Consider the following 27,991-nt stretch of genomic DNA (forward strand, 5'->3'; position numbering starts at 1 on the left):
AATGTTCAAAGATTTCCCAAAATGTTGAAAATGTGGACATCAGAAGTTTCACTGTGGAAATAGATTTTTTCCCCAATTTTTCAAACTAAATAACGGGTTAATCTGACCTGCAAAAAGACACCAGGGTTAAAGTCAAACTGATGGATTTTATTCTAGTTTTTGCTCTTAAATATCAAAATGCTTCTCCAGAGGCTCCAGAACAAACCTGCTCCAGTTCTTTGGTGCTTTTAGAGACGGTTCAGCTCCTGAAGGCAACACAGATCTCTATTCCACGGACACCAGAGAACTTCAGAAGAGACCTTCTAGAAGCTTTCCTCTCCCTCTGATAGTCTAAAGACACCCTGAAGAAGTCCTCCTAGAAGATCTCCATCGGGTAGAGAAACAAGACACACTGGACTCTTCCTGAATGCTGGAAAGATGAAGTTTATGCACCTGAACCCAACATCTGAGGAGACATTCAGCACAGGACAGGTCAGAGAAGGAAAAGGTTGATGATCTCCTGGATCTTGAAGGTTCCACCAACACATGAAGTAGAAACAAACTCGGGTCAGGCTGGAGGACCAAACGCAACCAGAATGAGAGGATAGAAGGTGTTGGTGAAATCCATCCGGCTCTACGGATCCGACTCCTGGTCACTGATGAAGACTCAAAAAGAACCGATGGGACCAAGTTAGACCAGAATGTTACAGAAGGTAAAAAAACATCTTCTGGAAACCACACCTCACCAACAAGTCTTTATACGGTCCACATCCACACTGGTCAACGTAGACCAGACCTGGATGGACATGTAGCTGGTCGTTGCTATGGAAACCTGATCCTATCAGAAGGGCTGGAAGGTTCTAGAAGACGGCGTAGGTCTGGAAGGAAAAGAACTTCGGACTGTAAGCTGGAGGAAGAACTTTATTCATGTCCCCGATCGACTTTTCGGGTCACAGAACTCTAACTTTGAATGAACTCTCAGGAGTTTTTAGACTCCAATAATCCACTTCCAGCAGCTACAAGCTCTTTATGAGCTCAGTGTTTACATGTACACTGTAAAACAACAAAAAAGGTGAACGTTTGGCACCAAGGATAGCAGAAAAATACCAATCAGTAAACAACAAAATGATCAACGTACGTCACGTATTTATAAATACATAACGTATAAACATGAGCTCTGCTTGGAGGTCATTAAACACCTCACAGGTCTTTGTGCCGTTTAGAGAGAAACTCTCTAAAACAACAAACTGCTTTAACCTCACTGAGGCGCCTCCTGCTGGAACAACCAGGAACTACAGCTGATCTCCATCTACTGACACTTCTTTTTCTGTTTTACAGCTTAATATATTTTTAATCCGTTAAATCATTAATGGTAGTTAATGGCTGATCATTAGCATCCGTTTGACTTTTACATCATAAGATCTTAATTTAATTATTTAATATTTGTTTTGCCTGTAAGTTTTGAGGTTGCTCTCATTACTATATTAACGTGTTAACACCTTTTGTTTCTATTTATTCATGTTAAATTACAGCAAAAACTGTACATTTATGGTCAAACTTTGAAAAAGAACAACCTCCCATTTAAAAAATTATTTAAATTTATAGTGAACATGTAAACTGTGATTTCTCTGGTTATGATCTATAATTTAACAAGAAAAATCTGTAAAATTATTGTCTTAATCAAAAAACGCACTTTTTTCAAATGCCTAAAAGATAATGTTTATAACTTTTAAATTTTGATGATTTAAGTTCAGTAAAAAGTATCATTTTACAGTAAAACACTAAAAAAAACAAATTACTATTTGTAAAAACACATTTTTTGTATTTGCATTAAAAGTTCTGTCCTGATTTTTTTTCTATGGACCAACATATAAATTAAACTTTATTCTGTTATTTTACGTTAAGTTTTCAACTGTTATCATATACAATTGAATATATATCTAAATAATATATTTTGCTCATGTCAAAGTGAAACTGAATTTTTAAACGAACAAATCTGTTTATAAATTATACGTTTTTAGTTCCACATTATTTCCAGTTTTGTTCTTTTAAACTGTTTTTAAGGATGTTAACCAACATGTTCATTAAGACTTTTTTTGTGTGATTTTAATGATTATTTTTAATTTTACAAACCTGGTAAACTATTCTTTAAACTGGTTTTAAATGTTTATTATTTACAGTGTACATGATGTGCTGCTGTTTCCACTAACCTCAGTTCTGTAGAAGTTCGTGGACGTGAGTCAACGTTTCCACGTCGCAAATCTTCCTCAACGACGTGACAAAATACCAGCGGGCCGCTCTGATTGGCTGAGAGAACCCGCGGGCCGCTCTGATTGGCTGAAGGAACAGGCCGGGTGTCGAGGATAAACAGACGGATCCACGAGGACAGAAACAAATAATTTTATTTAAAAATATTCCACTGCTGATACATACAATACACTCATCATACTCATATATATTTGCATAAAGTACTCTTAACATGATAATATTTAAAGATCTGATACATTATCGTCGGGTGGAGGGAAATATCAACAAGGGCGACGCTGTATTTGTAGTGTGTAGCGTTAAAAACATTGAACAGAGAACCACTAGAACAGATACAGAGGGGGCGGAGCCAGCTGCTGCCTGATTGGAGGAGGAGAACAGAGGGGGCGGAGCCTGAGAAGGAAAACGTGATTAAATGGCAGCACGCTTAAAATAACTCATACTAGTAATTTAGTAATTTTAATTTTCTGTTTGTAACCAACAGCGTCACCAATAATCAATCAATAAAATGATTGAAACACATCATGTGATTTTTATAAATATATATAATATATAAACATGGGCTCTGGTTGGAGGTCATTAAACAGCTCACAGGTCTGTCTTTGTGCCGTTTAGAGATAAACTCTCTAAAACAACAAACTGCATTATTTAACCTCTGAGGCGCCTCCTGCTGGAACAACCAGGAACTACAGCTGATCTACATCTACTGACATCACCTCCTTCTGCTTTTCTGGTTAATATACTTTTAATTGGTTAAAAATTTCATGGAAACGATGTGATTACTGGTTAATCATTAATGTCCCTATTTGCTATTAATTATCATAACATCTTAATTTAACTTAATATTTGTCTTGCTTGGAAGTTTTGCGGTTTCTTTAATTTAATGCCTTTTGTTTGCATTTGTTTATTTTTGGTTGATGCTCAGTGATATCAGTATAAAACAGGTTGAATGGATGAATTAAAGATGAATCTTATCAACAAGTTTGTCTATTAAAGCCTCTTTAGGTCTAATTTTTCTTGTAAAATAATCTGAACTGATCCAGCGTTGGAGAACTTTGTGTTCGTCAGAAGTTCAGAAATCTGGATTTAGAAAGTTGCATCTGAACAAACCGTCGTGCTGTTTTTAGATTTCAGATCAACTTTTCTCTGCATCTCTAAACTGAAGCTACGACTATTTAGAGCTGGTAGACCTGAAGTTTAGGACATTTTTATGTTTTTTTTTTCATGAAAATATACGTCACAAATACAAAGAAAACATGACTTACTTTCTGTCTTTATAAAGATTTTTCAGAATATGGACATTAGCTCTACATTAGTTTCTCTGAGGTTTCTGCCGTCGATGATTCTTTAGGATTTATTTGGGACAGTCTACAGTACATCTATAAAAATCTGATCCATGACTGAAAACCAACTCTTCCAGGAGATGAACTCATTTAATCTTCTGCTACGTTTGGACTATCAGTTTATTTTGTAGTTTTTCTGACACTAAGACTTGATTTGTGGTGGAGCTGTTTGAATCCTGAGCTCTGGTGAGTATTTCCTGATAAGAGACGACGGAGAATCATCCTGAACTCATGAACCTGACGTGCTGCTGGAGTCGTTGGGTTTGTTGACCACTTTGGTCCCAATCAGAATTTAAAACAGACTTTCTCTGAACTTTTTGATGTTTTTTTAATTTTTGTATCGGTTTTTCTTTCCCTTCAGGGCTCCTGATGTCTCCTCCTCCAATCAAACTCCGTCAACGTTAAACCTTTGAGCTGCAGAGCGGCAAGATGAAGATACTCATCATCACTACCATCATCATGGAGGAAGTCGGACATGAAGAATCTGTCCAGATTCTGTGTCATAAATCCGTTTCCTGATTCTAACCTCGTCTACGTTTTAGGCCTCTGTGCTAACGGTAGTTTGCATCGACAGCTACGTGTCTTTAAGTGCTAAACAGACCAAAGTTCCTAAAAACCCACGTCTCTGCAGACCAACTCCACTCTTTTCCTTGCAGCTCCGTCCGAACTGGTTTGGAGGAAGGGGCTGTTTTCTAGATTCTGGGGCTAAAATTCACAAAAAGGCAAAGAAATCCTCAGAGCTGCATCAGAGTGCTGATCAGCGAGTCCCGTAGAGTCTGAAGTGCTTCGGTGTGGAGGAGGATGGAGGTTTAGACCCTGTGACCCAGAACCAAGGTTTCCGTTAGCGAGCCGAAGCTAAGCGTTGATCCGGAGAGGCGTCCTCAGAACGACGGTGGCAGTGAAGGAGCACTGGGACAGTCTGGGTCAAAGACAAAGCTGCACTGAGCTGCTGCTTCCATCAACTCTGTTTTCTCCACTTTGACAGGTCATTAAACGCCACATGGTGGCCCACAGCTAGCTGAACGCAGCAAACGAACAGCACTGTTTTATGTTATTAAACACCAAAAATTCTTCACTGTGCAATCAGAGGGCTGGACTACGAAGAGAGTTTAACAGAACCAGACTTTTGTGTTAGCCGCCTCAACAAAACCTAAAACCAGAGATAACAGGTTTCATGGCTTTGATTAAAAAATGTTTGTCTACTTGTCTTGTATCCTGAGGTCACTAAACGCCACACTAGACTCTGTCATGGTGGCCCCCGGCTAGCTAAACGTGGGTTGCTTCAACGCAGGAACAAACTGCATTTTTAAGAATCTTACTGAACAGTAAGAGGCGCCACCTGGTGGAAGAACCAGGTACTACAGCTTCTCTGTTCTGGATCAAAGCAGGAAGTCTTCACAGGACCCATCAGAGGGCTGGACTACAAAGAAGGTTTAACAGAACCAGACTTTCTTCTGTTAGCCACCACAACAAAATCTAAAATCTGATACAACGGGAATGATGGCTGTCTTTAATGATCAGGTTTTCTACATTAGATTCTGATCACACTCCAGATAAAGTCAGTTTTTCTGCACTAAACAGACCAATCATGTTGACTCAGAGGTGAGTTTACACTATTTATCTTTTATTATGTTAGTCCTGGCTGGTCATTAACCACCACGCTAGTCTTTGTCATGGTGTCCCTTGCTGCTACACTTGGATCACATTTTTAAAAAGCTTTTCAGCCATATTTAGCTGCTCAACATTCATCACTGTCATCTAATAAAGGATTAGCTCTATAATGCAGTAAATTAAAGTATATTTTCAGGTTAGTTGCAGCTCTTCTGTTGTCTTTAGCGGCTGCATTTTCAGCAGCTCTGTTTCTAAACATGATAACACTATAAACTCAAAACTTGCTTTTTCACTGTGGAATTTGAACACAGTGGTTTGTTCCATCATTGTGGACATTTGAGCGCCTCGACTGAGCGGCAGCAGATAACAGAAGTTCCATCAGACCAATCACTTTGGCTTCAAATTGGACTCTGAGGATCGGAGGTGAAACAGCAGCTCAGAGAAAAAGTTGAGGAAACAGCAGCTGAGGGGCTTCTTCTGCAACACAACCTGGTGGTGGAGTTTCTGGGAATAATAAACGTCCTTCTGAGCAGGTGTCTGAAGGTGAACTGTGGCAGGTCCCTTTTGGAGGCCGGCCGGATTAAAGCAGCCGAGTTCAGGCGGAGGGTTGTGTTTGGACAGAATCCTTGAACGCAGTTAAAAGACGTGGAGAGTCGCAGCATGACGCAGGAATCCAACGCTCTCCGTCCAACATGTCGTCCTCCGACCGGCTCTGGAACCCGGCACTGTTGATCTGAAAGCAACAGGATCCAGAGCCGCTGCAGTACAGAGTAAAGTTGATGAAGGAGTGTCGACGTGCTGGCGGAAGCGTCGACGTGCTAGCGGGATCGTGGACGTCTTGGCGACGCTCTTCTGCAGCTGGTGTTTGCTGGACTGTGGTTGAGTTGTGGTCTGCGCCGTGGCAATGCTGGGAAACTGATCTGCAGGCAGCTGATGGTAAAAACGATCATCTGAACAAAGATCTCGCCTCTGAAGCTCCACCTACAGGGAATGACGGACCAGGAAGTAGAGGGTGGAGCCTGAACAGTCCGACCAGAGCGCGTCGTCTAACAGAAATCATCTCGAGCCGGTTTAAATCCGGACTTGTCTTTGTTAAGGTGGTCGTTTTTGCAGGAAGCCGCCAGGATTCGACCCGACTGAATCTCCGTCGGCGGCTCCGGTTCTCCCGTCCAGCTTCCTCACAAAGGCCAGGGCAGGTCGCTGAAGTCGACGGGTCCGCCCAGGCCGGCGTCGGCCTCCAGCAGCGACATGATGACCGCCATGGCCGCCTCGTCATTGCTGGGGCTGCTGGAGCCGGGTTCATCCATGATGTCTATGCTCAGGTGGGAGTTATCACCTGGACGGAGGAGGAGGAGGTAGAACGTGAGGAGAACATGAAAACAATCAGTCAGAACCCAACCAGACCTCCTCAGAATCAGCTGACTCTTTTTCTACATTAACTTTTTTAAAGTTATATTTCCTTCTTCCATCATTGCTGAGCCTCAGAACTTCATCAGTCAGCAGATAGAAACCAAATCTCATCTCCGTAGTTTTTTTTGCTTCTTCTGCAGCAGATTTTTGTATCCTTGTGGTTATTTTTCATCTCTTTATGGTAGTTTTTCCTCTGTGGTTGGTTTGTGTCTCTATAGTCTATTTCTGTAGCTTATTTCATTGCTCTTTGTCATTAAGCACCACAGATTCAGTGTTTACACGGACATCTGGATGGATTTAAACTGATCTGGGGTCAGTTTTTACCAGAACTCAGACATTTCTCCTCCTAAATGTCATGTAGGGTTAGGGTTCTATCTACTGGGCTGATGAAGTTCTGAAAAAATCCATTAAAAAGTGATAAATCTGGATCCTCCTCTACGGACTTCAAGGACCTGGAATGTTCTAAGTGAGACTAAACTTAAAGACTGGAAGCAGGAAAGGAGAACGTCCCCTGGAGAAAGTTCTAGAGTAGACCTACCGACACCTGGAGAAAGTTCTAGAATAGACCTACCGACAGCTGGAGAAAGTTCTGGAGTAGACCTACCGACAGCTGGAGAAAGTTCTGGAGTAGACCTACCGACAGCTGGAGAAAGTTCTAGAGTAGACCTACCGACAGCTGGAGAAAGTTCTAGAGTAGACCTACCGACAGCTGGAGAAAGTTCTAGAATAGACCTACCGACAGCTGGAGAAAGTTCTAGAGTAGACCTACCGACAGCTGGAGAAAGTTCTAGAGTAGACCTACCGACAGCTGGAGAAAGTTCTAGCGTAGACCTACCGACAGCTGGAGAAAGTTCTAGAGTAGACCTACCGACAGCTGGAGAAAGTTCTAGAGTAGACCTACCGACAGCTGGAGAAAGTTCTAGAGTAGACCTACCCACAGCTGGAGAAAGTTCTAGCGTAGACCTACCGACAGCTGGAGAAAGTTCTAGAGTAGACCTACCGACAGCTGTCGGTAGGTCTACTCTCGAATTTTCTCCAGGGGACGTTCTCCTCTATGGATTTCAAGGACCTGGAACTCTGGAAATATTCCCAGTCTGAAGGTAGAGCTCTGATCATTGATAAAGGTACTGGAGATGAAGAACCAGATGTTCTGAGGAGGTTCTGTGGTTGAACTTTGATCAGATTTATGTGGTTATACTTGGATTGTGTGACTCACTCATGATGGACTGGTTGGAATAAGGATATCCGACAGAATCAGGTCCAGGAATTATTCCTGTACTCGGCAGGTCAGGCGTTCCTCCGTTCTGGATCTGTGGAGGCGGCAGACAAACATTTATCAGTTTACTGTGAACTCAGGCGTTGAAGAAGCTCGTTGGAAAGATGAACCTCCTCTGACAAGGTTCCTGGAGGTCCTGAGAGCTCCACAACTAACTCTGAAGTACTGTTTAGTTACCTTCTTGCCTCCAGGTGAGCAGGTATCAGGTGGGGGGGTGCTGGTTATATTCAGAGGGCTGGAGCCACAGCTGGAGGGGGAGGAGCCTCGAATCCTGGTGGACACAAACAACATGGCTGCCGATTCCAAAAAAAACATGTTTTACAGTTTCACCCTCCATCTAACGGAACACCAACAGCTCCAAGAAGTCATGATGAAAACTCTGAGCCTCAGAACTCGCTGGTTTAAAAAGCCAAATGACAACATTTAACAGATAAAGAAGCTACAAAAACAGAAATAAATCATTGGATGTTCAACTTTCCGACAGTCCTTCAATGTATGACATGTAAAAAGAGGTTCCGTTGGAAAATTAAGCAAATTTAAACCTAAAATCCTAAAATCTAATCAAGCTCGCATTATTCTAGATTAAATAATTCACTCAAAATACAGTTTGCACAAAAAATAATGAAGCAAAAAGATAAAAATGAGATACAAAATGAGTCCAAGGAGACGAAAGCAGTCAAAAAATGACAGAATAAAATAATGCAGCATGGCTCAAAAACAGAGAACAGAGGAGCAGGTTGTTGGAGATCCATTCAGCACGGAGAAACATCCACAGAAAAGGACAAAAATGAAACACAGAACACTAAAAATGAGACTGAAAACACTAAAGATGAGACTCAAAATGAGCACAAAGACACGAGAGAAGGATAAAACCATGAAAATCACAGAAAGCGTTAAACGTGCAGCGTGTGGAGTCCTGATGTGTGGGAGGGTCAGATTGATTTTTGGTAAAATAACTCATATCGACCAGAACACAAACTAAACATATTCCTGAGTGGAGAAGGAAACCATGTTGCCATGACGATGAGAAGATGGAGACGATACGAGTTGTTCTTTGACTCAGAACATGTTCTGATGTTTTAAATAACTAGAAATGATTCAACACTGACAGCATGAAGCTTCTTTCAAAGGTCACACCACCAGAGATGTTCTCCTTCCCCAGAGGATGGAAGCTGCTGACTCACCTCTGGATCTCCATCACCTCCTCAGCGATCATACGTCCGATCTTCCCGGCTCCGGCTCTCGTGCCGCCGGGGATGCCGGGTACCGTCTGCAGCGCCCGCCGACCGCCTCCTACCAACCAGGAACCAGGAGATGAAGCATTTATTCACCATGAGGAGAAACAGCTGACAGCAGGGACGAAGTGAAGGTCTGGTTCTAGATAAACGATCCACACTTTACCTTCTGAGGTCAGAACGCTGTCCATGCTCTGAGGAGACGCAGCAGACTGAGGATAGTCTGATCCTTCCATCATAGGACACCTGGACAAAAAAACACGTCTAAGAGCCCAAATAAAACCAATCACATCTGACTAAAGTTCTCCTCAGAACATCTGGTTCTCCATCTGCAGGAACTTTATCAATGATCAGAGTTCCACCTTCAGACTGAGAATATTTACAGAGTTCCAGGTCCTTCAAGTCCACTGAGGAGAATGTCGGTAGGTCTCCTCTAGAACTTTCTCCAGGTGTCGGTAGGTCTACTCTAGAACTTTCTCCAGTTGTCGGTAGGTCTCCTCTAGAACTTTCTCCAGGTGTCGGTAGGTCTACTCTAGAACTTTCTCCAGGTGTCGGTAGGTCTACTCTAGAACTTTCTCCAATTGTCGGTAGGTCTACTCTAGAACTTTCTCCAATTGTCGGTAGGTCTACTCTAGAACTTTCTCCAGGTGTCGGTAGGTCTCCTATAGAACTTTCTCCAATTGTCGGTAGGTCTACTCTAGAACTTTCTCCAATTGTCGGTAGGTCTACTCTAGAACTTCCTCCAGGTGTCGGTAGGTCCACTCTAGAACTTTCTCCAGGTGTCGGTAGGTCTCCTCTAGAACTTTCTCCAATTGTCGGTAGGTCTCCTATAGAACTTTCTCCAATTGTCGGTAGGTCTCCTCTAGAACTTTCTCCAGGTGTCGGTAGGTCTACTCTAGAACTTTCTCCAATTGTCGGTAGGTCTCCTCTAGAACTTTCTCCAGGTGTCGGTAGGTCTGCTCTAGAACTTTCTCCAGGTGTCGGTAGGTCTACTCTAGAACTTTCTCCAATTGTCGGTAGGTCTACTCTAGAACTTTCTCCAGGTGTCGGTAGGTCTCCTCTACAACTTTCTCCAGGTGTCGGTAGGTCTACTCTACAACTTTCTCCAGGTGTCGGTAGGTCTACTCTACAACTTTCTCCAGGTGTCGGTAGGTCTACTCTACAACTTTCTCCAGGTGTCGGTAGGTCTACTCTACAACTTTCTCCAGTTGTCGGTAGGTCTACTCTACAACTTTCTCCAGTTGTCGGTAGGTCTACTCTACAACTTTCTCCAGTTGTCAGTAGGTCTACTCTACAACTTTCTCCAGTTGTCAGTAGGTCTACTCTAGAACTTTTTAATGGATGTTTTCACAACTTCATCAGTCCAGCAGATAGAGCCATGACATTTAGGAGGAGAAACATCTCAGTTGTGGTACAAACTGACCCCAGATCAGTTTAAATCCATCCAGGTGTCTCAGTCTGAACAATGAATCTGGTTTCTGATCAGAATCATTTTTTTCTTTAATTTTAAACAACTGTTGACAATTGGGACAATTTTTATTTAATTTTCAACAAACTTCCTTCATTTTGGATCATTTTTAAGTCCTTTTGCTCAAATTTATGAGTAATTTTCAACTAGGGTCTTTTCTCCTCATTTTAAATCATTTTTGTGTCTTTGGGATCATTTTAGAGTCAGTTAGGACAAATTTCATGTCATTCTGGTGCTCACATAAAACTGATCTGGGGTCAGTTTTTACCAGAACTCAGATGTTTCTCCTCCTAAATGTCATGGTTCCATCTGCTAGACTGATGAAGTTCTGAAAAAGTCCATTAAAAAGTGATAAATCTGGACCCATCCTGTGGACTTCAAGGACCTGGAACTCTGGAAATATTCATGAAGGTAGAACTCTGATCAATAATAAAGTTCTGGTGAAATATTTTGAAACTTACGACACCACAGTGTTGGTGGAGACGATGTACTCCACCTCCTTGGTCCAGGGGTTCATGAAGCTGAACCATCGGCTCCTCAACGTGATGAAGGAACCGTCTTTAATCTTGAACTTGTAACAGTTGGTGTTGATCTTCTCTCTCATCTGCAGCACTGAAGGAAGGAAACGGAGAGTAAACAACACAATACATACATCATCATCCATCCATCATCCATTATCTATCCATCCATCCACTCATCCATTATCATCCATCCATTATCATCATCCATCCATCATCCATTATCTATCCATCCATCCACTCATCCATTATCATCCATCCATCCATCCATTATCATCCATCCATCCTCCATCCGTCCATCATCCATCCATCCATCCATCCATTCATCAGTTCATCCATCCCTCCCTACCTTGTCGGTGACACTCTGCCAGGTGTCCGATGTCATCCTGGTGAAAATACTCGTAGAAGGAGGTTCCCAGCAGCTCCTGGGGCAGGTAGGCCAGGATGGCTGTGGCTCTGAGGACAGAAATCAGGAAATGTTGAATAAACTCTACAATTATTCATTGAGGAGGAAAGAAATAACTTTTATCTGTAGATGGAGTAAATGATCCACAGAGTTAATCGACCTGCAGCTTTACTCGTCTAAATAAATAAATTAAAATAAAGAGCTGTTTTAGCAGCGAGTCATCTTATTCTAACCTCGTAATGAAATGACCAGAACACACTGGGAGTTTAAATATATGAGAACTGTTTAAATGTATTAAAAATGTTGCAAATGACACTAAAGCATTCCAAAATTACACAAAAATTATTCAAAATTATTTGGTAATTGTAGAAACTGTTGTAAGAAACGTTCAAAATAAGACAAAAGATGTCCATAAATCACATAAAACCATCCAGTTACACAAATCTAAAACCCACTTATCATTGCCTCAAAATGTCATGAAAATTACTCAGCTGTTGAAAATGACAAACGTATGGATGTAAAAGTGATCTGATATCAGTTTTTAACAGAACTCAGATGTGTTTTCTATTAACTGGTCAAATTACATGAAAGTGGTCCAAACTTATTCAAAACTGAAGTCCAAAATAACTCAAAATTAGCCTAAAATCAATCTAAAATAATCAAAAATGGATCAAAATGTGTCCAGAATGACAAATGCCCTCGTAAAACTACTAAAAAAAATGGTCCAATGTGACTAAAAATTAGGTTAAATGTGTTTTTCATTCATGAAGGTCATCTAATACTGCACAAAAATGTCCAAATTTTCTTAAAATTTATCCAGAATGACTCACAAATGGTCCAGAATTACCTCAAATAACTGTAAAAGCTGTTGAAAATGACATAAATTACGCTGTTGTTAACCATTCCTGCTGTTCACTTCCTGACCGTGGTCGGGAAACACGGGAGAACCGTCTTCTCCAGACCCAAACACCCAAAAGACAGAGGCCGTTTTGCCGAAGAGAGGGGCTCTTTATTAACTAACTGCACTGTTATCAGCAACATGCCACTGCTCACTACCTGCCCCGGTCGCCGTCTCAGTCGTCTCTCATACACACACCGGGCGTCTACCTGCTCACTCTGCTCGTACACCAGCAGCGTGCCTCGGCCACGTGCACACACTCACTCACTCACATTCACACACTAAGCTGCCTGAGCTACACTGGACAACCAGACACATCTCACAACACTGTGATTAGAGCCGCTGCGCTGTTATTTTGACAGATAACGCCATGTGCGTTTGTTTTTATCGACTGGGTGCCTATCCAGGTTAATTTATGTCTCCCCACCTCAGCCGTACTTTCCTGTCGATTGACCCGTTCCCGTCTACAATTAAGAGTCGCTTCCAATCTGCGTGACGCTCACTGGCTGACATCTGGGCCGGCGGCTCCCCAGATTTAATGAAGGCTATTGCGCATGTACGTGCGTGAAGACCTGCCGTTACGCTGTAAAAAAATCCTGGTGAGAACCCTGTAAAGTTCCACCAAACTCACTGTTTTGCTTCCGTTTCCTTGTTTTAGCATGCACCCAATAATTCAGTACGCCTTATATATGGCTTAAGTACAGAAATAAACCCTGTAATCGAGACTGTGCCTTACAATCTGATGCGCCTTATGGTGCAGAAAATAAATGAATGCAGAATGACAAATGTCCACAAAAAACTACACAAACATGGTCCAGAATATTTACAATTTGCTGAAATGTGCATTTCATCGATCAAAAATTCATTAAATGACAACAAAATGGTCCAAAATTACACAATGTCCAAACTTTCTTCAAGTGTCCAGAATGAATCAAAAATGGTCCAAAATGATGTGAAAATTATCCCAAATTACTGTGAAAGCTGTTGAAAATGATAAAAACAAATGTATGGATGTAAAACTGATCTGATGTTAGTTTTGACCAGAACTCAGATGTGTTTGCTATTAATTGGTCAAATTACATGAAAGTGGTCCAAACTTATTCAAAATTGATGTCCAAAATAACTCAAAATTAGTCTTAAATCAATCAAAAAAAATAAAAAACGAATCAAAATGTGCCCAAAATGAGAAACGCCCCTGTAAAACTACTAAAAAATGGTCCAATGAGTAAAAATTAGCTTAAATGTGTTTTTCATCTGTGAAAATTGTCCAAAATTACATGAAATATGTCCAAACTTTCTTAAAATCTGTCCAGAATGACTCACAACTTGGTTCAGAACAATGAACAGATAAATAGTGCAACCAATAAATGTAAAACTAGCGTGCTCCTCACCTCTGGTCGACGAAGACGAACTTCCCGTCGATGGCGTGGCGGGACACGTACTCGGTGGGCTTCACCCGGATGTCGGCCAGGCTGGGCTGGGGGACGATGTGGGGGTGCAGCCGGCCGATGGCCACCAGGCAGCTCAGGTTGCAGCCCTCGTTGTCGGGCTCGTTGTCCTCGTCCAGACCCATCTTGGTGGGCGGCCAGCTCTTCAGATAGCCGGTGCTGTGGATGGTGCAGAAGCTCTTACGGTCCGCTGCAAGAAACGAAGACGAAGGTTAGAAACAGACGTCCGGTGCCTCGCTGAGGGACGACGGGAGGATTTTACAGACCGATGAGCTGAAAGGGATTTAAAACGGTCAGATAACAGGATTCAGGATGCTGTTTTTGTTCTATTGTTTGTAATGACTGTGTTCTTTCCTGCTAAATTGCCTTCTGCTGCTGAACTGCAACAGTAAACATCGATTTTATCTTCTATTATATTTTATTTGCAAACTGGACTTCAAAAACACCAAATATTAGCAGATTCACGAGTTTGACAGAGTAAGTCTACAAAAAACAGCCAGCATTTCCTCCCAATACGTCCTCAGAACCATCGTCAAGAAGGAGGTCTACTCTAGAACTTTCTCCAGCTGTCGGTAGGTCTACTCTAGAACTTTCTCCAGTTGTCGGTAGGTCTACTCTAGAACTTTCTCCAGTTGTCGGTAGGTCTACTCTACAACTTTCTCCAGTTGTCGGTAGGTCTACTCTACAACTTTCTCCAGTTGTCGGTAGGTCTACTCTACAACTTTCTCCAGTTGTCGGTAGGTCTACTCTACAACTTTCTCCAGTTGTCGGTAGGTCTACTCTACAACTTTCTCCAGTTGTCGGTAGGTCTACTCTACAACTTTCTCCAGTTGTCGGTAGGTCTACTCTAGAACTTTCTCCAGTTGTCGGTAGGTCTGCTCTAGAACTTTCTCCAGTTGTTGGTAGGTCTACTCTAGAACTTTCTACAGTTGTTGGTAGGTCTGCTCTAGAACTTTCTACAGTTGTTGGTAGGTCTACTCTAGAACTTTCTACAGTTGTCAGTAGGTCTACTCTAGAACTTTCTCCAGTTGTCAGTAGGTCTACTCTAGAATTTTCTCCAGGACAAGTTTTGAGAAGTCTTGAAGTTTAGTCTCACTTAGAACATTCCAGGTCCTTGAAGTTCATAGAGGAGGGTCCAGATTTATCACTGTTTAATGTGAGCCTTAAAAGTTTACCCTGTTTTAATGTTTTCTTCAGTTTGTGGTAGAAATATTCAAAAACTTCTGAAGATTAATTAAAAACTTGAAATTATACAAAAAAAGGTGACTCAATGCAACAAAAATGCGATGCAAAACGAAAACAGACGTTAAACCAAAATGAGACCAAAAGGTTAAAAATGAGAAAAAATGACAATCAGATGCAAAACAACAAAAATGAGACACAAAATGAGAAACATGACTCAAAATGGCACAAAACAGACAGTAAATTACCTTTTAAAAAGTATAGAATCTAAAGAAACACCTGAACCATCTTCAGCTCTTATTCCTACTGCTGATCCTTAAATGAAACCTTTAGTTTCTCTAAAGTTTAAATGAAACCTTTAGTTTCTCTAAAGTTTAAATCAAACCTTTAGTTTCTCTAAAGTTTAAATGAAACCTTTAGTTTCTCTGAAGTTTAAATCAAACCTTTAGTTTCTCTAAAGTTTAAATCAAACCTTTAGTTTCTCTAAAGTTTAAATCAAACCTTTAGTTTCTCTAAAGTTTAAATCAAACCTTTAGTTTCTCTTAAAGCTCCTATTTCAGCTTTTCCACGTGTGATTTCAGAATAAACCAAAGAGATAAACGACCATTAAACAGCCGTTCTCTAAAGAGGAGGAAGTTAACTGTGTAAGCGACATAAATATTTATTCAGGATTATGTGGTTGCCGTGGCGATGCCCAGAGCTGCTGTTTCTCTTCCTGTTTATCGTTCACCATAACGTCCTACTTAATCCTGTCAGGCTGCAGTCATGAGCTCAGTATCTGCTATTTATGAGTCTGTTTGCACAACAAATCCATGATTGGTGAGGAAAACTGATCATTAAGAGCTTTTACATCATTCTGGGAGGTAAATAAAATATCTGCTCTGACTTCACAGACTAGTTGTGGTAAAACATCCAACAGAACAAGGCTTCTCTGCTATAAAACCAGGTTTTAGAGGAGATTACTGCTGGATTAATACCAGATACTGTTCCTGGTGGTGCAGTTTGATTAGAAAGATGTAAATAAATCGAGGAAAATTAGTAAAGAATCTGAGCCATATCAGAATGTTTCTACATAGAGCAGAATCAGACCATTATTGATAAAATCTGAGGAAAAATCTGGATTTCTACTGAAAATCTATGCAATGCTGTTTTAGAAAATAAAGATTATATTGATAAAAATAGTATTTTATAAAATTCTGCAGTATTAGCATTTTATGAAATATAGATTATTTACAAAAATCAGTTAATTATTAGTTTTTTATTAAATATATATTTTATTTATGAAAATCATTTAAATATGAGAATTTATAAAGTAGAGCTGTAAGCAGTATTGTTGAAGTGAATAATTCATACTTATGTTCATTTTTTCTTTAGTTTTATATTCTTCTGAATCCTCTCTGCTGCTCTTCTTCTTCTTTTCCTTTCGGCTTTTCCCTTCAGGGGTCGCCACAGTGAATCAATTGCCTCCATCTAACCCTGTCTGCTGCATCTTCTTCTCTCACACCAACTACCTTCATGTCCTCTTTAACCACATCCATAAACCTCCTCTTTGGTCTTCCTCTAGGCCTCCTGCCTGGCAGTGGGAAACTCAGCATCCTTCTACCAATATATTCACTCTCTCTCCTCTGGACATGTCTGAACCATCTCAGTCTGGCCTCTCTGACTTTATCTCCAAAGCCTCTAACATGTGCTGTCCCTCTGATGTCCTCATTCCTGATCCTATCCATCCTGGTCACTCCCAAAGAGAACCTCAGCATCTTCAGTTCTGCTACCTCCAGCTCTGCCTCCTGTCTTTTCCTCAGGGACACTGTCTCCAGACCAAACAACATGGCTGGTCTCACCACAGTTTTGTAAACCTTTCCTTTCATTTTAGCTGAAACTCTTCTATCACACATCACACCTGACACTTTTCTCCAGCCGTTCCAGCCTGCCTGTACACGCTTCTTCACCTCTTTTCCACACTCTCCATTGCTCTGGACTGTTGACCCTAAGTACTTAAAATCCTCCACCTTCTTGATCTCTTCTCCCTGTAACCTCACTCTTCCACTTGGGTCCCTCTCATTCACACACAGATACTCCGTCTTGCTGCGGCTAACCTTCATTCCTCTCCTTTCCAGGGCAAACCTCCACGCCTCTAGCTTCTCCTCCACCTGTTCCCTGCTCTCACTGCAGATCACAATGTCATCTGCAAACATCATAGTCCATGGAGACTCCTGTCTAACCTCGTCTGTCATCCTGTCCATCACCATAGCAAACAAGAAGGGGCTCAGAGCTGATCCCTGATGTACTCCCACCTCCACCTTGAACTCCTCTGTCACACCTACAGCACACCTCACCACTGTCTTACAGTCCTCATACATGTCCTGCACCACTCTAACATACTTCTCTGCCACTCCAGACTTCCTCATACAAAACCCCAGTTCCTCTCTGGGCACCCTGTCAGAAGCTTTCTCCAGATCTACAAAGACACAATGCAGCTCCTTCTGACCTTCTCTGTACTTCTCTATCAACATCCTCAAAGCAAATATTGCATCTGTTGTACTCTTTCTTGGCATGAAACCATACTGCTGCTCACAGATGTTCACCTCTGCCCTTAGCCTAGCTTCAACTACTCTTTCCTATAGCTTCATCGTGTGGCTCATCAGTTTTATTCCTCTGTAGTTGCCACAACTCTGCACATCTCCCTTGTTCTTAAAGATGGGCACCAGCACACTTCTCCTCCATTCCTCGGGCATCTTCTCACTATCTAAGATCCTGTTGAACAACCCAGTCAGAAACTCTACTGCTACCTCTCAGAGACACTTCCATACCTCCACAGGTATATCATCAGGACCAAGTGCCTTTCCACTCTTCATCCTCTTCAATGCCCTCTTCACTTCATCCTTACTAATCTTTGCTACTTCCTGGTCCACAACAGTCACCTCTTCTACTCTTTGTTCTCTCTCATTTTCCTCATTCATCAACTCTTCAAAGTACTCTTTCCATCTTCCCATCACACTATTGGCTCCTGTCAACACACTTCCATCCTTATCCTTTATCACCCTAACCTGCTGCACGTCCTTCCCATCTCTGTCTCTCTGCCTTGCCAACCTGTACAGATCAGTCTCTCCCTCCTTACTGTCCAACCTAGCATACAAGTCATGGTAAGCCCCTTGTTTGGCCTTTGCCACCTCTACTTTCACCTTATGCTGCATTTCCCTGTACTCCTGTCTACTCTCTTCAGTCCTCTCAGTGTCCCACTTCTTCTTAGCTAACCTCTTTCTCTGGATCCACTCCTGTACCTCCTCATTCCACCACCAAGTCTCTTTATCTCCTTTCCTTCCAGATGACACACCAAGTACTCTCCGACCTGTCTCCCTGATCACATTTGCTGTAGTTGTCCAGTCATCTGGAAGCACCTCCTGACCATCCAAAGCCTGTCTCAACTCTTTCCTGAAAGTCATACAACACTCTTCCTTTTTCAGCTTCCACCATTTGGTCCTCTGCTCTGCCTTTGCCCTCTTCATCTTCTTCACCACCAGGGTCATCCTACACACCACCATCCTATGCTGTCTGGCTACACTCTCACCTACCACTACTTTGCAGTCACTGATCTCCTTCAGATTACACCGTCTACACAAGATGTAGTCTACCTGTGTGCTCCTACCTCCACTCTTATAGGTCACCCTATGTTCCTGCCTCTTCTGGAAGAAAGTATTCACTACAGCCATTTCCATCCTTTTTGCAAAGTCAACCACCATCTGTCCTTCTGCGTTCCTCTCCTGGATACCAAACCTGCCCATGACCTCCTCATCATATATTCTACTGAATCCTCTCTGCTGCTCTAGGTTTCATGCTGTGAGATAAATAAATCTCATTTATTCTGAAATCCATGCAGCCTGAAGAAGCTCACTTCCTGGTTGTGTAACGGTGCTGCTCTCGTGCTAACTGAGGTGTGATTCCTGGTTCTAATGAGGATGTCGGCTCTAAAAATAAGAAAAGGAACGGCAGGAGGTTTTACGTTTCACAACAAGTGAAAGAGCGACAAACAGACTTAAAAGAAGAGCAGGATCCTGGACGGCTGCTCAGAACATCAAAACTATTCTGTTCATACGATTCCTGAACAAACGTTGAGTTCACTTCATCTTCTTTTCAACACATTTGGGTAGTTTTGGATAATTTCTATCTCAGTTTTTGAGTCATTAATAATCCATCTGATGCTATCGGAGCCAAATCAATCATTGTTTGGACTCAGAATTATTTCTGACTTGAGTTTTGCCCAAAATCACTTGAAACTTGTCTGAAACGACTTAAAATCTGCCCAAAATACTGCAAAAACCCTCAAGATTAGTTTGAAATAAGGACAAGATGGTCTAAAATGACTCCACAATTGTCCAAATAAACAATAAATAATAATTATTGGTTGTTGTAATAAGAAAGAAGAAAGTGTAAAACCTCCAGTCCAGGCTGGTCTAGTGTCTCCATAGACTTCCTGTCAGTGTTTATCTATGGATGGATCCATATTTCTACTAAAATCCAGTCTTTGGTCCACATTTCTCCACCTGTTGAGGCTCTAACATCAGTAGAATCTGATGGTTAAACTTTGATCAGACAAGGTTCCAGTTTTTAGATATTTAGACTTGAATCTATTTAAAATTACTCATAAATGTGTTTTTTTGCTGTGAAATTAATTTTAATCTACTTCCAGCAGACAAATAAAACACATCTGGGAAAGGAGCGGTAATAAATAATAATAAATAATCCATCTTGGTATTGTGAAGGACTTCTGATGGGGGAAGCAGCCGTTTACCTTTTTTCTTGGAGCAGGTGGAGGGAAAGTCTTTGTCCTCCACTTTGACTGAGGGTCGGTTGCATTTCATTCTGCAGAAAAACGACCGTCGGGCTCCAGAACAGAGTCGAGAAGGTCCAGGGGTGATGTCTGTCTTCACCGGAAGACCAGCTGCAGAGAAAACACAAGAAATACAGAAATACAGTTCAGAACACTGAGATTTATTGATCTGGGGCCTCATTTATAAAGCTTGCGTACGCACAAAACAGGGCTAGAAAGTTACGTACGCCACTTTCTACGCAAAGGTTGTGATTTCTAAAACAAACTTGGTGTGAGAATGTGAGCACCGGTGCTCCAACTTTGATTCTTGCTTAAGCACATTTTGGAGACAGAGGGAACGGCAGTGATGGAGGGTGAAGTGGTGAATTGAAACCAGATTGATCTCAAACCTTTATTGTTATCACATATTAGACTTGTAGAGCCGGATAATCATAAACCCTCATTGTTGTAGATGTTCCTATAGTGCGTCATTCGGCCTACCACTGTATTTGCAGAACTATGTTCATATATTAACAGGAGCGGATTGAACCTTATTTCATTCGGTCGTTTGACCGAAGGGCCGGTATCTGGGGCCGGTGCGGTGATCTTTATTAAATAATTTTGTTTACTGATCACCCGGTGCCCGTATGGCTCATCGGGGAAAACAGAAGACCCATTTACAGAGGTGGTCTAACCCTAACCCGGGTTCGATTCCTGCCTGCGGTACTTTAATGCATGTCTTCCCCCTACTCTTCTCTCCATTTCCTGTCACTCTTCACTGCAACTATCACAGTAAAAAGGCAAAAAAAGTAAAGAATGTTGTTTATTTATCCATATGCGGCCGAATGGGATGAGCGTCCAACCATTAATCAGCCCTGTACAGGCACACATGCTTCACACCACAAACCCCGAGTGAAGATGGATTTGTCTGTGAACCGAAAAAATGCACATTCAATCAGTTTACAAATTATTTGTACATCGGACATGATCATAGCAAATTTAGTGGCAGGGTGGCCTGGGTCAGCACATGATTCATTCATCCTGACGCACAGCAGTGAACAGACTGCAGGGGGCGCTGTGTAAAATGCCGTGGATCAGCAGCTTATTTATATACAGATACATTCATGAGTTACTTTGCATTGACCATTCATGGTAAAATGTGGGTGTGTTGTGGGCGGAATATGAGGTGGATCCACCTGTGCAATCTTCCAGCTGGTGTGTGATTTATCAAGAAATTGAATGCAGCTGTGCTTACGCACAGTTTTATAAATCGGGGCGAAGGGCATACGCCCATTTCGTATTATCGGCGTACGCAAACTTTAGTATGGATCCTACGCAATGTTTTATAAATGAGGCCCCAGAACTCTACCTTCATACTGGGAATATCTCCAGAGTTCCAGGTCCCTGAAGTCCAAAGAGGAGAACGTCCCCTGGAGAAAGTTCTAGAGCAGACCTACCGACAACTGGAGAAAGTTCTAGAGCAGACCTACCGACAACTGGAGAAAGTTCTAGAGTAGACCTACCGACAACTGGAGAAAGTTCTAGAGCAGACCTACCGACAACTGGAGAAAGTTCTAGAGTAGACCTACCGACAACTGGAGAAAGTTCTAGAGCAGACCTACCGACAACTGGAGAAATGTTTGTCTGCAGACTGTGACACCTGGAGTCTAGCGCTGGGCATTTGGCATTTATGTCTGATGTTTGGGGGTTCCCATCCCATATCTCCAGTAATGGCCAACGCAGAAGTAAATTTATGAACTCCCAGAAATGATCGAATTGCTCTGAGAGTAACTGTATTACAACTTGTATATTCCAGGAAGCCCCAAACACCAGAAGCATAGTCAGACACCGAGCAGACACATGAATTGTATAGTTGTGTATAAGTATGGAATCGTAGATTACCGCAATGCTTAACTTTGTTCAGTACAGATCCCACAGCTCTGCCAGCTGACTGAGCTAAAACATCAACAGCTTCCTTAAATGTCATGTGTTCATCCAGGGTCACCCCAAGATATTTATACTGGTCAGTATACAACAGTCCTATTGGACCAAAATTAAAAATAACTGAACTTTTCTCCAATGATTTTCTCCTGAAATGTACAATTTGTGTTTTGTCTTGATTTATCACTACTCTCCATGTATGAGTACGTGTGTGTTGATGCATCAGTGTTTTGATTGCTGCTAATTGAGACATACTAAAATCCAACTCTGGATAGGTTTTTGAAGAATTAAGGACTTTATAACATGGTTAAAAGCTCTTAAAATGTACGTTGAAAACATAGGCCCTTTATAAATATTTTACATTGGAAATTAAAGGCAAAAGTAAAATGTAAGTACATAAACCGATTAATCCATTAATTGAAAAAATAATCGACCGATTAAACGATTATCAAAATAATCGTTAGTTGCAGGCCACACACACACACACACACACACACACACACACACACACACACGCGCTAAAGGATCACTATGCATACTCTAAGTTTATATAAGTGAAAATAAAGAAGAATAAAAGATTTTTCACAAAGAAATCCATCTTGTGGTTTTGTGACATGATGTTCTTTACGTTCTTTGATTCTCACGCGGGTTTGTGACATGCTTTATGTTACTTAAGTCATGAGGGTGAACGATGGACGTGCAACAGGTTGAAGCTTCATGGCCGGACTGGCAACAGACAGAGACCGCTACACAGGCAGCCCAAGAAGAAGCACTTTTACCGAAAAGAGGGGCTACGTCTGAGATTTGGTCACAATTTGGGTTCAAGAGGTCCGACACGGAGCAGAAGAAGGCCGTATGCATACTATGATACAAGACTATCAATGAGCCTGATGCCAACACAACAAACCTCTATCACCTAAAGAAGGTCCACGGAAAACTTGTGGTATATCGCGATACATATCGTTATCGCGATATAAAATAATCCATATCGTGATGTATGATTTTTTCCATATTGCCCAGCACTACTGGAGTCGATGTAATACTGATTCCTTTTGTAATTTTTGCGACAAACAGATGTGAAGCAACCACCAAAAGACTCAAAATGAACTGGAAAACGGCTACAAGAGACAACAAAGACGTACAAAACACCTATCAACAGCAAAACAACATTATAGAGAAGGAAAATGGCCAAAATAAACCAAACAACTTTAAAGAGACCTGACAGCAGATGGAAAATAATCGAAGACACAAAATGACTGTAAAGCTCAACAAAAAACACAACAATCAAACATTAAACAGCATCTGTTTGTTTTCTAAAATCAACTTCTAGCATCATTTCCATCTACATTTTAAACCACGATCCTCTTCCAGACATCACTCATTCTGCTTTTTCTAACATATTCACATTTTAACACTCATAAATGTGGCTTTCGGCTTTGAAATGAATAAAAAAAAAAGTACTTTCTTCCCTCTCCAGCACACAAATAGAACACATTTGGGACACGAGCTGTAATAAATAATCCATGTGATGCGTTCTCTGTATCCTCAATGATTTCTGATTCACCATTTTACCTCCAGCTGTGCTCTTAAAATACGACGTTTGTCCTTTGAGAAACGATGTTCAGCTACTTCTGTCCTCTGAGCTCCATTTATCGAACCAGCATTACAAATATTATGCTTCAGTCAGGATCAGATCTGATTTTATAAAAATTCATTTTGGAAAAATTAAAGCCCAAAGCTCACAGCTCTCACTGTGGTGGAAAAAAACAACAAAAAAAGAGCCCAAAACCTCCAGTCCAGGCTGGTCTGGTGTCTCCATAAAGTTCCTGTTTATCTATGGATGGATCCATGTTTCTACTAAAATACAGCCTTTGGTCCATATTTCACTAAAGATGACTGGAATCTTGTCTGAAATTATTCTGAATTTATCCAAAAAAAGATAAAAATGGTCCATTAAACTGGTCTGACATGACTCTGAAGTGTCAAAAAAAGATCTGAAACTTGTAATAAAAGACCTAAAGTTGGTTTAAGACAAAGACGGTCCAAAATGACTTGAAACTCGTCCAGAATTAAATTTTAAGGTGTCTGCTTACTCAAAATGGTCAAAAATGACAATAATCACTAATAAATAACAATTTTAGAATTATAGTGTGAAAGATAAAAACCAGTGGAGCTTTGTCTGTCGGACCTTGACACATTTTTTAAAGACGGAGGGAAAACGGATGGTTAAATGTAGAAAACAGTGAGCCGGTTTTTCTTACTTTTAGCGTCGATGAGTCTCTCTCGAGGAGCAGTATCAGAGGACGACAGCTGCTCCTTGACCTTGGCGATGTCCTTGGGATGAAGGTAGTCGAACAGACTCTGGCCGATCAGGTCGTTCTGGAAGGAAACCAGCAGCAGAATTAACTAAAGCAACCTCAATCTGATGCTGTGAGTCAGAGCTGTGAAGCAGCACAGTGGCGGAAGCATCATGGTGGCATCTTCCTGTGAATCCCTGAACTGATATTTAGTGGTAGAACCACCGTTTCTGACAGCTGCTTCACACCTGCGTAGCATGGAGTCGATCAACAGGTTTTCTGTTCCGACTACATTCCAACAATTCCTCTGTATTTCCTGGTTTTGACTCAAACTGCGTTTTTAACGTCACTCCACAAGTTTTCTATTGATTAAGGTCCAGGGATTGGGCTGGCCCCTCCATAAGGGTAATCCTGTTGGTCTGGAACCAGGATGCTGCTCATTACTGGTGAGTTCTTTGTCTTGTTGAAAACACCATTTCAGGAGCATTTCCTCTTCAAGTATTTTAATGTATCAAACCGATCCAGGATCCCTGGCATGCAATAAACAGTCTGAGAAACGGCCCCATATCATGACGCTTCCACCATCGTGAATCCCTGAACTGATATTTAGTAGTAGAACACAGTAAACCATTAAAATAACTTCTCAGATGTTTTCTGGGGATGAAACCAGAAAAATTCAACTTATATATTTCTAAAAAAAAACTTAATTTTGGGTCCCAAATAACAAATAAATAGACTCAGAGCAACATATTTCCAGGATTCTGTGTGAACTGAGCTCCAGCTTCAGAGGGAACCAATCAGGAACCTTCTGCTTCTGACGACTAAAGAACTGCTGCTGCTTTCTGTGAAAATTCCTTTTCAAGTCCTCGAACACTGAGCAGCTTTAACAATAAATCACAGCGGTGTTTTTACCTGACTGTAGTTCAGAATCTTGTACACCGACTCAGAAACAAACAGGATTTTTCCACGATCACATCCGACTACAAAGAGGAAACCGTCAGCAGCCTGCGGTAGAGAAAGAACACTGGAATCAATACATTTTCCTCATATATTCACTGAAAACACCAACAGGTAAAATGAGGATCTACAGCAACAGAGTGTCAGGATGAACACAAAAGTCCAACCTGGAGACTGAATAAAAACGTGTGACTTCTGGACTCACTCTGAGTATCAGGTGCTTGAGCTCGTCGTCTGACAGGAAGGAAGGTTTGTAGTTTGCTTCTGTGTACGGATTGGCTGCACCTGGAACAGGTAAAAACACACGTGTAGCTGCTCACACTGCACCTGTACAGGTAACAGCTCCAGCCTTCACAGACTGGATGTTCTACTGTGATCACACCATCAGCAGGAAATGAGTCACTGATGAATCCTTCATAACCACATCTCCTCCTCCGGTTCCTTTATATTTAGAACCGCTTCACAACACACAAGTAAAAATAAATGGAAATAACACTGCATTAGAAAGCATTCCTAATTAATGATGAATCTGCCCTAAACATCCTGATTACCCAGTAAAACCTCGTAGAACAGAACCTGCCGTCTAGAATTTATCTGAGGTATTTTTAAATTGACTCCCAACACAAAATGTAAAAACTTATATTTTCATTTAAACAAATTCATTCATTTGAAAATACAGAAACAAAGACATTAAACCTCTTGACCTCTAAATTAGTTTTCACTAAATGTTGATAAATATGCAGCTTCTTTAAACTGGTTCCACTACGTATTATGAGAGTTTTTCTGTTTTGGTTTTTAAACCGTTAAAATTTATTCTATAACTAAATGTTCTCATCAGAACGTGTTTGTTATCAGAATAAGAATTTGAGGCTACAGCTTCATGAATCCGTTCTGTCTCTACAGGTCCTACGTTCCCTTTGTTCCCCTCCCGTTAGACCTCTGGTTCCCTGTCCGTTAGACCTCTGGGTCCCCTCCCGTCAGACCTCTGGGTCCCCTCCCGTCAGACCTCTGGGTCCCTGTCCGTCAGACCTCTGGGTCCCTGTCCGTCAGACCTCTGGGTCCCCTCCCGTCAGACCTCTGGGTCCCCTCCCGTCAGACCTCTGGGTCCCTGTCCGTTAGACCTCTGGGTCCCTGTCCGTTAGACCTCTGGGTCCCTGTCCGTCAGACCTCTGGGTCCCCTCCCGTCAGACCTCTGGGTCCCTGTCCGTTAGACCTCTGGTTCCCTGTCCGTTAGACCTCTGGGTCCCCTCCCGTCAGACCTCTGGGTCCCTGTCCGTCAGACCTCTGGGTCCCTGTCCGTCAGACCTCTGGTTCCCCTCCCGCTAGACCTCTGGTTCCCCTCCCGCTAGACCTCTGGTTCCCTGTCTGTTAGACCTCTGGTTCCCTGTCTGTTAGACCTCTGGGTCCCTGTCCGTTAGACCTCTGGGTCCCCTCCCGTCAGACCTCTGGGTCCCCTCCCGTCAGACCTCTGGGTCCCTGTCCGTTAGACCTCTGGGTCCCTGTCCGTCAGACCTCTGGGTCCCCTCCCGTCAGACCTCTGGGTCCCTGTCCGTTAGACCTCTGGTCCCCTCCCGTCAGACCTCTGGGTCCCCTCCCGTCAGACCTCTGGGTCCCTGTCCGTCAGACCTCTGGGTCCCTGTCCGTCAGACCTCTGGGTCCCCTCCCGTCAGACCTCTGGGTCCCTGTCCGTTAGACCTCTGGTTCCCTGTCCGTTAGACCTCTGGGTCCCCTCCCGTCAGACCTCTGGGTCCCCTCCCGTCAGACCTCTGGTTCCCTGTCCGTCAGACCTCTGGTTCCCCTCCCGCTAGACCTCTGGTTCCCCTCCCGCTAGACCTCTGGTTCCCTGTCTGTTAGACCTCTGGTTCCCTGTCTGTTAGACCTCTGGTTCCCTGTCTGTTAGACCTCTGGTTCCCCTCCCGCTAGACCTCTGGTTCCCCTCCCGCTAGACCTCTGGTTCCCCTCCCGCTAGACCTCTGGTTCCCCTCCCGCTAGACCTCTGGTTCCCCTCCCGCTAGACCTCTGGTTCCCCTCCCGCTAGACCTCTGGTTCCCCTCCCGCTAGACCTCTGGTTCCCTGTCTGTTAGACCTCTGGTTCCCTGTCCGTTAGACCTCTGGTTCCCTGTCCGTTAGACCTCTGGTTCCCTCTCTGTTCCTACCTCTGAGCGTCTTCATGTGCTGCACCGCCATCCTGAGGACGGTCAGTTTGTCCAGTTTCCTGGACATGGCGTTGCAGGTGGGAACCAGAGAGGCCAGCTCGTCGATGAAGCTGTTCATCTTGTCTCTGCGACGCTTCTCGATCTGGCTGTGAGCCTCTCTGTGGACGGACACACATCAACAGTTCTTGTAAATCAGGATTATCACGCTGATGGCATCATAAAAATCAGGGGTATCTGGGGGCCATGACCAGTACACTATAAACAGTAAATATGTGACCGTAAAGGTGTGTGTCCACTAGATGTGATTTTCCCCACACGGCAACACACCGCATGTAGCATGTAGCATGCTGCTCTGGTTGCACATTTGCATAAAGTGGACTGGATTCTACTTTATGCAAATTGGATGCGGCGTGCAGAGATTCCACGCATCCTGAAACTGTCCTCATCTAAAACTCACACGGATGGTGGGCGGTCACCATCGGAGCAGAACATTGTCACATGACAGAGCTGCAGCAACAGCAGCCACTAGAGGTCACATGACCGAGCTTTCAGCTTGGTGGTCCGGTAGATGAGTCGGACAAACACAGCCACAGACTTTCCCTTTCATTTCAAAAACACTTCAGTGAGAAGTATTTCTGAAATCATTTGAGGCAGAAATAATGTGCAGCAGCTGAATCCATCCTGGTTTTGTTTCACTGACGGCTACTTTCGAAGTTTGAGGACAGTTTCAGGATTAAATTAATTCAGGATATCTGTGATTTAACAGATGTTTTCTAATTAACAGTATCAGTAAA

At 42.5% G+C, this 27,991-nt stretch overlaps 1 protein-coding gene and 1 long non-coding RNA gene across 2 annotated transcripts in view; one reads left to right on the top strand and one right to left on the bottom strand.

Moving 5' to 3' along the window:
• Window positions 1-2,363: 2,363 nt before the first annotated feature.
• bmal1a (basic helix-loop-helix ARNT like 1a) overlaps window positions 2,364-27,991 on the bottom strand; it is a 54,307-nt gene continuing 28,679 nt past the window's right edge. Inside the window, exons 8-20 of the mRNA XM_022215850.2 lie at window positions 27,198-27,355; window positions 25,247-25,326; window positions 24,997-25,089; window positions 24,049-24,166; window positions 19,829-19,978; window positions 13,801-14,047; window positions 11,455-11,561; window positions 11,049-11,199; window positions 9,286-9,365; window positions 9,069-9,177; window positions 8,062-8,155; window positions 7,825-7,918; window positions 2,364-6,534 (exon numbers count right to left, since the gene is read on the bottom strand). Of these exons, the coding sequence (XP_022071542.2) occupies window positions 6,377-6,534; window positions 7,825-7,918; window positions 8,062-8,155; window positions 9,069-9,177; window positions 9,286-9,365; window positions 11,049-11,199; window positions 11,455-11,561; window positions 13,801-14,047; window positions 19,829-19,978; window positions 24,049-24,166; window positions 24,997-25,089; window positions 25,247-25,326; window positions 27,198-27,355 (1,639 nt within the window). The 3' untranslated portion in view covers window positions 2,364-6,376. The remainder of the gene's footprint in view (window positions 6,535-7,824; window positions 7,919-8,061; window positions 8,156-9,068; window positions 9,178-9,285; window positions 9,366-11,048; window positions 11,200-11,454; window positions 11,562-13,800; window positions 14,048-19,828; window positions 19,979-24,048; window positions 24,167-24,996; window positions 25,090-25,246; window positions 25,327-27,197; window positions 27,356-27,991) is intronic.
• LOC127534960 (uncharacterized) lies at window positions 9,603-14,751 on the top strand. Its single transcript, XR_007943603.1, has 3 exons — window positions 9,603-9,677; window positions 14,401-14,499; window positions 14,665-14,751. It is a non-coding gene; the product is annotated as an uncharacterized LOC127534960 (long non-coding RNA).

Source organism: Acanthochromis polyacanthus, chromosome 8, assembly GCF_021347895.1.
Source record: "Acanthochromis polyacanthus isolate Apoly-LR-REF ecotype Palm Island chromosome 8, KAUST_Apoly_ChrSc, whole genome shotgun sequence".
Lineage (NCBI taxonomy): Eukaryota > Metazoa > Chordata > Actinopteri > Pomacentridae > Acanthochromis > Acanthochromis polyacanthus.